We start from the raw sequence: 10,734 nt of genomic DNA, 5'->3' as shown, positions 1-10,734 counted from the left end.
TCTATATTTATTTGTTTTTTCTAAGAAGTGAATAAATATTTTTTAAATCTTTTGCTTAAATTATTTATGATTAGTTTAATTTTAGGAGCTGCTATAATTTTTATCAAGTTAAAATTTCTAGACTGAAAAAAAATAAATATTTATTGATATTTTACGAATATAGTTCAACAAAATATTATAATTTATTTTCAAATTATGTAATAAATATTTATATAATCTATAGCCTACATTATTTATTATTTGTTTGATTTTAGAATTTACTATAATTATCAAGTAAAGACTTCTGGAAAAATTTATTCTTCAATTTATGAAATAAATATTTTTAAAATCTTTTGCTTAAATTATCTATGATAAATTTAATTTTGGGATATGCTATAATAATTATCAGTTTAATATTTATAAATTGAAGAAAATAAATAATTAATGATATATCAGGAAAATTGTTTAACAGAAGAATATAATTTATTCTAAAATTTTTTATTAGAAAAACTTATATTTTTTTATAAAAATCATATAATTAAAAATACATTTTGTAATAGTTTTAATATAGTAAAGATTTACAAACTTAATATTTGTTTTCTGTGCTGCATGCCTCTCTATTTTTCAAAACTAAGTGGTTAATAGTGTTGTTAAAAGCCCGATTCGGGTCGATTTTTTAAAACTGCCCGATTAAGATTAAAGCTAAAATAATATTCTATAAGCATCAAGATTTGGCAAATAGATGTCCAAGCATTTCTGCCAGCTATGTGGAAAATCTTTTGGATTACATAATATTATTTTGATTTTAAATTGACTCGAATAGGGCTTTTTAACAACACTAATGGTTAAAGCCAAAAACTTATGTGAGTCATCATTATTATAGGTATATTAGGCTTTTTAGCAATTAATGTAAAAAGCTTACCATTTAAATCTAAATTCAATCCTGGCTTAGTATATTTTTTGGGTTAGGTTTAATTCTAATTGCATGATATTATTTTAATAATTAATGCATTAAGCTATAAAATTTAGCCTGAAGCATAGGCGTAGCCGGGAAATGGGGGGGGGGGTGAAAGGGAAATTTCCTCCCTTCCGAAATTTATCACTTTTTGTGAATATCATTTAAAGCTAATAAAAAATATCCCGCATAATCCTCCCACCACTCCCTGACCCCCAAAAATGTATGCATATATATTAAACAATAATTTGAAAGAAAGAATTTAAAAGTTGATATTTTTTTTATAAAACTATTCATCATAATTTATACATTTTTGGAAAAAAGCATTTATATATTAAAAAAGTAAACCAAAAATATTTTCTAAGAAATGGAATATAAGCCAAATATCAGTCTTAAGACAAAAGTGAAATGTATTATAATTATTAATAATATATCCATAAAATTACTAAATAATATAATATATCAAATATAATTTTTTATAAAGTGAGTAATTTTAAGTTATTTATCTTAATAAAAGTAAAATATAATTATAAAACTATTGATAAAATTAAATCAAAAATTAAATAAAAAAATTAAAGCACAATACAAACAGTGGAATATTATAAGTCGTAGATTTACAGTATATCTAATTTTATCAATTATCATAGGACAATCAAATAATTTTTACCAATATAGCGAATTATATATTTTACAGAAAATCATAAAATATAGAAGGACATCAGAAAATATCTTTTAAAGACATTGTGGGATAAATAATATGAAAATTAATTTTTAATATCATTTTTTATTTAAAATAAATTGAATGAAAATTATTACTGATTTTATTATCAAGAGCATTGATTAGTAAAATTTGTTAAAATATTAACTGTAATATATTCTCTAACTGTCAAATATGTCTGTAAAAGTGGAATTACCTAGTATTTTGTAACCAATTCTATATAATAGAGGAATCTCAACTATATGTCTACTTACTTTTTATAAATAAATTTCTTATACTTGTTTGGAATAAATTATTACCATGCTTTTATATTTGTATACAAGTAATTTATTATATTTTATATAAACTAATAAATATATATTTCATATTTATTCCAGGCTTATTTTTTTATATAAACTAAGATAACCCGGCCGAAGGCCGGGCAAAAGCGGGCCGAAGGCTCGCACAAAAATGTTTTTACCCCCCCCCCCCCCCTTAAAAAAATTCTGGCTACGCCTATGGATTGAAGTCATAAAACTAAAATGGTACAGTGTGTTGGTGGTTAGTTTATGGCTTGCTATAAAGATTTATATTTACGATAAATCAGTGACGAAGCGTCATTTTACAACTAGGGAAACAATCGGAAATTTTATTTTATTTTTTAGTCAAACCATAAAAATTAAAATATATAAATAAGTAGAATTCGTCTTTCTTTTTGAGTAAATGGATCAAGTACTGAATTATAAAGGTTATTTCTAGATTTTAAATTTTTTAATAAGATTAATTTTAAAAAAAAAATTTTACATTAAACTTATAATTTTTTCATCAAAAGTTAGCGGAATATCTATAAAATTATTTTACAAAATTCTAAATAAATTTTTTTGCTTCAAATAATTTTGTGCATCAATAGTTTATTTATGGGCGTTATGGCTAAGCAAGTACCATAAATTCCTTTGCATAATAAAATCATTCACAATCTTGAATTGATTCTATAGATATAAATGGGAAAAAAATAATATTTATACCTTTTTTTATATAAATTTTAATATTACATATAAATATTAGTCTTAATATTTTTATTATATATATCTTTAAATTATATGCTCATAGATGATTTGATTTATTTCTTATTATGCAAGTCGTTTTACCCAGGTCTCTTCTATAAAAAAACATTTGAAAAATAATTTTTATCTAAAAAATAAAAATTAAATTAATAAAGAGAGGTAAAGGGAAAAAATTAATCACATATAGATTTTAATATATTAAAAAAAAACTAATTTGCTCAAAATCATAAAGATTTTTTTACAAAAAAACATTTTTTATTACAAAATTTTTTTAACGAAAAATCTTCAATTTATTTGATTTTCAAAGATTTTTTAGCTAAAAATTCTGAGCGAAAAAAAACTTCAAATCTTCACTTGACGATTTTTGTTTCTGCCATAATCCAATCTCTATTGCAACTAAGAGTGCAGTAAAAGTTGAAAATGATAAAAATTTAAAAGGGTATCAAGTTTCACCATTTTTAAATGTTTAGTCAGCAAACAGAATATGCCTCCTAAAATATTGCTTTTTTTAAAAAAAATTATAATCTAGGAAGATATCTTATATTATAACCCCCAGGGTTAGGCAAATTTTCAGAAAATTGTATTCGGATACAGATACAGATACTTTATAAAATTTTGTATTTAAGATACAAGATACTAGATACTTTAGAAAAATTTCAATAAGATATAAGATACAAGATACTTGTATTTTTTTAAAAAAAAGTATCTAAGATGCAAGATATTTTTTTAAAAAAACTTTAAATAGTCAAAATAAAAATGTATAAAGCTTTATTTTCTTATCTATAATATAAATTTATAAAAAAATATTTAAAATAATATGTAGAAAATAACAAATTTATTATAAAAGATAATGCGATATTCCATTTAGTAATTATATAATTAGTAAATATTAATAAATCAGCATCATAAATCAGCATTATTTTTTAATATTATTAATTTTTCGTTCAATCTTTGACGATTTGGTCTATTAACCATATTAGCAAAGCTAATTAATCTTTCAATGGGGCTGAGGAGGGTAATATTGTGTTATATTTAATAAATATTTCTTTTATATATTTATAAGTATTTAACATATTTATACTCCGTCTGTCATCTCATATAATTTAGGACCTCTATTTCAATATCATTTATTAAATTATTAGAATTGGATGTGGTACTTTTAAGGCAAAAGTAATCATCATCTTCATCAATTGAAGATTTTGTTGAAGTATTAATTTCAATATTATTTTTAAAAACAATTAAAACTTCATGTAATGACAAATCCTGAAGGTATTTTTTTTCTTTTTAACCATCAATCCAACGATTTTTAAAATAGGGATGAGAAATAGTTGCCAAAAATGCACTCTTAAAATTGTTATCAAAATCATATATATTTTTATTTTTATTTAAATAATTTTCTATGGCAACAGCTAATGGTTTGCAAAATTGTAGATTGGTTTGAATTAAATTTGTAATTTTTTTAACGACATTTAAAATTGGAGCTGATTCTCCATAATAGCAGTTGAGTTCTCTCTGTATTTTGTCAATCGCTATAGCCAATGGGGCCATTATATTGCAATATTCTTCTAAATATTGAATTTCAATATCTCTTAATTTAGGAAATTCTAATTTTTGACATAATTTAGGAAGTTCGCCTTTAAATTTTAATAAACTATGAAGACTATCATACTAACTATTCCATCTAGTGCAACAAGGTGTAACTAATTGTTTTCCTAAAACTGCTTTGATAAGTTCTGCAGTTTTAGGCCTATTATTTGCATTCCATAGCTTAGTACATTTAGCTATTGCAGGATGATGAATTTTAGAAATGTTAGGATAATAGCTCTCTCGACATCTGTTGTGGCAATTAGACTTATCGTATGGCACAAACAACGAATGTGTTGAGGCAATGTTATTGAGGCTTCTTTAGACCCTTAAATAAACAAATAAATAATTTTATTTGAATAAATTTTTTTTACTAAATTTACAATATCATAATAAATTTTAAAGAAGTATTAAATAATACTTTCAATGATTTCGAATTCTATACATTCATCATCATTGATGTCAAAGTCATTCTCTACTTCCATAGAATATCCAAACTCCTTGAAAGCTTTCTTAAAGTTAGAGCCGTTTTCTGTAACAGTTGCTATAACTTTTTCGTCAATACCAAAGTCACGATGAATTTTTTTATTATGATCATCTTGAAGTACTTCAAAAAATTTGCCATTAAGTATGCTAAGTTTAAATTTATTGTTATAATTTTCGGTTGAAGAATCATCTGAAGACGAAGATAAACATATTATTCTATTTTCTTCTTCCATAATTTTAAAATAGACATAAAACGATTCAAATATGGTAGTTCTATTGTTAGCAAATTGCTATCTGACGACCAACGTCAGATATCAAAAATTATCTTAAAATATCTAAATTTTGATTAAATTTTTCATTTAAATCTTAAAACAATATCATTTTAAATTTTAATACTATTTAAATTAACCAATATAAATTTTTTTTAAAGTATCTGTATCTTTTTGAATACAAATACTTTTAAATAATATGTATCTTAGATACTGGATACAATATTCCAAAATTTTAAAAAAGATACAAGATACAAAATTATCTTGTATCTTAGATACAAATATCCGCGATACTGCCCAACCCTGATAACCCCTAATAAAAAAATTCTTATAACCGTCCATAAAATTAATGGATAAGATGCTTACTGGAAAGTGTTATGTGGAGGAAGTTGGTAATGAGATTGGATTTACGATGGTTAAGCAAAAAGAGATTTATCAAGGATATTCGTTGGCAAAAAATTTGTAGAATTATTATTAATCGAAAATTACCTAAATCGTTTTATATTCATATTATTTAATTCAAATTATTATTATTATATTGTTATTCGCCAGTTGACCTTATAGTGATATTTAGATAAAAGGATATATTAAATAAATAATTGTATTTTTTTTACAGATAATATTATATTAATATCAGATTATACTTGAAGAATATTTTTATGTAGAGCTTGATTTTGATGCCACATATAGCCTATTCTTCATTTGGAAAACCAACTTGATACCATATCAATGTCCTAATTCCAAAATGGATGAAATTAAAATTCTTTTTAAGACACATTTATCGCAATACATTAATTCACTTGCGGAATAATCGGTTAACATTTTTGATAATTATTTAAATTAAAAAAAATATTTGTAGAAACTTAATACAATTATGCAAGCCCTCAAGTGGAGCGCTTGTTTATAACAAGATATGTTCTTGTAGGGTTGGGTGAGCATTAATTTGGAATTTTTTGTATTTAAAGGCTAATTTATAAAATTACAAATAAGTATATTATAATATTATTTAGCAAAATAACGTTTAGATTTTAAATAATGTTATTACTCAACAAGTGTTTCTATACACAAAATATTGTTTGAAGTTATTAGGTTAATAGAATAACTATTCTTTAAGATAAATCAAAAATTATCAATAAACAAGTATATGAATTCGATTTTAACATTGGCTTTTTTAATATTTTGCTTCGTAGGTTCTCTTCAGGATTTTATAAAATAAGCAATCTATAGAAAAAATGTCATACGGGTATTTGTCCGTTATCAATAAAGGGTTGATTCGATGCTTTAATTTAACACTTTTTTAACAAGCCTAAAGTTCAATTAAACAAATGTCTCGAGTTCATAATCCCGATTGGTGTAAATAAAAAAAATTATGTTAAATTAATTTCAACAGAGAAAAAGGCATAATCAAGAAATAAGGAAATAAATTAATTTGGGTGCCTAAGACAGATTTTTAGGAAACCAACCTGTTGGATGGATGCTTATGATAATTAAAAGGTTATAGATATGGGTTACAGTGAATTTAAAATAAAAAATGGAAAATTTCATCATTTATTTTACTAACAAGTTTTTTAAATGTAGGGAAATTCTGATATGGGATAACGATTCTTATATTGAATATGGGTAAATCTAATTTAGGCCAGAGAGAATTTGTATAAACAAATAGCTACCCCACCCAATTCTAATTTTTATGCAAATTTGAAAATGTGGTTTGGTGTATAGGAAACAATAAAAGAATATATTATGTGAAATAATTTAGTATGTAAATCTGGTATATTGCAAATTTGTTAATACCAACTTGTAATTTTTTTTTATAAAATTCAAATAATTCCAAAAGTATATTAATAATACAATAAATAAATTTATTATTAATATAAAACAGCTTCGTATTTTTTATCACTGGCATAATATAAAGGGTCTAAGTGCTTTAAAATAAGATGGTTTCATATTGTTTTTCATGTCATCTATATTAAACCATTTATATGAGGCATTTGTATCGTTATGCACGAAATATTTTTGATATTTTGGAGTCAGGTAGGCCATGAAGAAGAACATCTATATATCAAATAAAAATGTTTGTAAGATCAAAAACTTAAAACTTAGTATTACAAAGTTTATTTATATCTAAATATAGAATATTAAATATGTGATCATCTCGTCTTTTGATCACATAATGTGTCAATTATTAGAATTGTCGTATATATTAGCCACCGTTACTACCCTGTCTCAATAAAATATCGTCACTTTAACAATTTTCAAATTAAAAATAAAGAATCTTAATATTTCTCATTAGATTTTAAACTCTATATAATATCAGAGATCTACTGAGGTACCATAACAGCCTGGCCCAGATTCTTTTAAAAAATATTCAATTTATTTTTAATTTTTATATCTAATAAGGGCGATTTAAAATATTTGGTTTTAAAATATATTGCCCATATTTTTTAAAAAAAAATTAAATTAATATATAGCAAAGCCGTGTAACGAGGCCTTCTGGTCTCTAATATAGAAAGTTAGTTGTGAAATTTTTTTTAAAAAACATCAAAACAAGAGAGGACCTTTGATCGTAGGAACTTGATCGTATTTTTCAGAGTAAATAAGGTATCTAATAGTGTTGTTGAAAATTCCAATTTGAGTGGATTTTTAAAAACAGCCCAAATAAGATTTTAGACAATTTTGCTAAAATCTATCATGGACTTAAAAATCAATACAAATCGGTCTTTTTAACACTTGGTCCTAGATATAAGAATGTGGTATCTTATCTATTAAATCGATTATGCTTTAAAAACAATAATGAATTTTATTTGTAATTCTTTTGTATATATACATTTATATAATTATCCAATTTAACTTCTAATAATATGCAATTTGATTAACCTCGATAATATAATATTACATGTCGGAAAGTTATAATAATATAATACACAAATAAGGTCCTTTTAAAATATATAACTAACATTTTGAATATATACGATATTCAAATATAACAATATCTATGTACAATTTCATAGAAAGTCAGGTACATAAATACATTTGTTTAGAGAACATTGGTATCAAGATACTATCTTAAAGGGTGTGTTAGATACTTTTCTATTTGATATAATAATATTTGAACTAAATTCATTAAATATTATGTCTTAATTTATTTTATGAGTAACTGACCCATCAAGAATGATGGACCAATCAGATATTTTTTTGTTTGATGATGAATCAGATATTTGACTTTTGGCCTAGTTTTCTTCTTTATTTGTAAAATATTGTTAGATAATTTTGCAAATCTCCTTTTAAATTGCATAGGTTGTTGAAGATTTTTTATTGTCCATCACAATTATTTCTTCATATTGAAGGTACTATATTACTGTATTAACAATTTTTTTAAATAATGGAAAATTTAGGAACCACCTTTCATCAAAACAAAACTAAATTTTTGTTTCACCTCATAATATAGACAAATTTCTAATTCATTTATTATCATATAGGAGAAATCTTAGATTCACCCATATTTCTATGGGTTAACTGCTAGTATAGATATAAAAAAACAAGTCAATAAATATTACCCTAAATTACCATACCTTACAAAAATAAGAAAAATTTGCCCTACACAATTATCTCTTCATATTGAAGTAGTGTTGTTAAATGACTCATTGAGCCGATTCTTAAAAATGGCTAACTCAATATTTTAGTAAGAAAAATATTCCATATGCCTCGAGATTTTGCCAGTAGATGTCCAAAATCATTGTGCCATCTATGAACAAGATCTTTAGACTTGCTGACTCAAATTGAGCCATTTAACAATAATATATTGAAGGTATTAAAATAATATTATAGATTTTTTTTAAATAATGGAAAATTTAGATAGCTCATCAAAATAAATTGAAAATTTTGGTTCATATCCCATAAGATAGACAAATTTCAAATTCATTTATTATTACATGAAGAGGAAATCTCAGATTCATTCATCATTATGGTTAGTTACTCAAATTATTAGATATATGCAATAATAATTTTTAAAGAAAATACTTTTGCTCCTATATGTTGAGTCATTTCTGAGACAGGCTTTGGATATTTATATTTATAAAAACCAATAGGTGCATAACTTAAAAATAATGGTTGCACTTTAGGATTCTTGATTAAGCAATTCAGTGCTTTTTCTGATGTCTAATATGTCAAGGAATATAAAATAATTAAAAATTGTAATACTTCTTTTAAAGTTTCACCCTTCTCCCAAAGTTGTGTAGGAAATATGAGATTTGTGCTTTGTCCTAGTTGTTGGTGAGTAACTAAATACAATTTACTATCCATATATGAGTCTATAGTATTTTTTTCTGGATTTAAATAGATTAATACATAATTATAAGAAAAATACTTTGATTTGTTCTTAAATTTGTTTTAAACATGTTAAATTCTTCCACATATCTGTCTTCTAATTCTTGAGGAGTTAGTAAATCTCCTTTGGCTTTAGATTTTTCATCTTTTTTATTTTTTCTAAAAAAAATATAATATTTTCTCAACAAATTAGATTGTTATTACATCTCTTTAACACTTTTTAGCTCAAAATCTGATTTCACACTATGCTCATATTCTATTTGATATAATAAATTTTGATATCTGGTTTCAAGCTCAGTTTTTTCTTTTGATATAATTGGAGGTCTTTGAAGACAACATGCCGAGAAAATTTGCCATTTATTTTGTATTTTTGTAGATTGTAAAATGCTTTTCATGAATATTATGCGGTGTAACTAAACTGAGAATTAACAGGTAAACTGAGAATTGACAGGTAAACTGAGAATTGACAGGTAAAATTTATTTTTGTTTTATTGCCTATCAATTATTTTTTAATATATAAATAAAATGTTTTTAAAGTAAAAATCAAATCTATCCAAAATTAAAATTATTTAAATATATAAATTAGAATATAGAAGATATTGTAGTCCATAAATTTATAATATGTATAGAACAGATCTATTATATAGAAAATATAACACAAATAATATATTTTGTATATCATAAAAAATATTCCGCTAGATGGCGTAATTTATTAAATTTTTGTTTTTAATTAAAAATAATATGAATTATAGGAGCATAATTCTACTCTCTGGATTAATTAATTTTGTACCGACTTATATAAACATAAAATGAAAAAAATTTTAAGTTTCCATCATTATTTTTGGAGTTATGATGTGGATTCTCAGTTTAGTCAATTTTTTAATTTTGTTTTATATTTTTGGGATTTTAAAAATATTTTATTTTTTTAACTCATTTGGTGTAAACTAACTTATATTAACATAAAATGAAAAAATTTTTAAGTTTCCATCATTATTTTTGGAGTTATGATGTGGATTCTCAGTTTAGTCAATTTTTTAATTTTTTTTTAGATTTTTGGGATTTTAAAAATATTTTATTTTTTTTGACTCATTTGGTGTAAACTAAATTATATTAACATAAAATGAAAAAAATTTTAAGTTTCCATCATTATTTTTGGAGTTATGATGTGGATTCTCAGTTTAGTCAATTTTTTAATTTTTTTTTAGATTTTTGGGATTTTAAAAATATTTTATTTTTTTAACTCATTTGGTGTAAACTAACTTATATTAACATAAAATGAAAAAATTTTTAAGTTTCCATCATTATTTTTGGAGTTATGATGTGGATTCTCAGTTTAGTCAATTTTTTAATTTTTTTTTAGATTTTTGGGATTTTAAA

The 10,734-nt window shown here is 23.4% G+C and overlaps 1 protein-coding gene across 1 annotated transcript; it reads right to left on the bottom strand.

The window, feature by feature from the left end:
• Nucleotides 1–6,868: 6,868 nt before the first annotated feature.
• LOC135922145 (large ribosomal subunit protein mL46-like) lies at nt 6,869–9,782 on the bottom strand. The gene is made up of 5 exons (XM_065456561.1): nt 9,562–9,782; nt 9,398–9,516; nt 9,232–9,356; nt 9,052–9,189; nt 6,869–7,086 (listed from the first exon to the last, which is right to left on the bottom strand). Exons 1-5 carry the CDS (start codon nt 9,750–9,752, stop codon nt 6,928–6,930), a joined length of 732 nt encoding a protein of 243 aa, XP_065312633.1. The 5' UTR covers nt 9,753–9,782; the 3' UTR covers nt 6,869–6,927.
• Between the last annotated feature and the right edge of the window lie 952 nt (nt 9,783–10,734).

The sequence above is a fragment of the Gordionus sp. m RMFG-2023 genome, chromosome 1, assembly GCF_954871325.1.
Source record: "Gordionus sp. m RMFG-2023 chromosome 1, tfGorSpeb1-WG-v2, whole genome shotgun sequence".
Taxonomy (NCBI): domain Eukaryota; kingdom Metazoa; phylum Nematomorpha; class Gordioida; order Chordodea; family Parachordodidae; genus Gordionus; species Gordionus sp. m RMFG-2023.
Note: the sequence above shows the minus strand (reverse complement) of the source record. Positions and strands in the feature narration are given on the sequence as shown.

Bases quoted from the DNA above. Each gene is read 5' to 3' on its own strand.
- LOC135922145 (XM_065456561.1), bottom strand. From the start codon at position 9,752: ATGAAAAGCATTTTACAATCTACAAAAATACAAAATAAATGGCAAATT. The intron at 9,357-9,397 runs GTATTTTTCTTA...ATTTAAATCCAG, and splicing joins AAATTTAAGAACAAATCAAA to AAAAAAATACTATAGACTCA. The intron at 9,190-9,231 runs GTATTACAATTT...TTGACATATTAG, and splicing joins AGGGTGAAACTTTAAAAGAA to ACATCAGAAAAAGCACTGAA.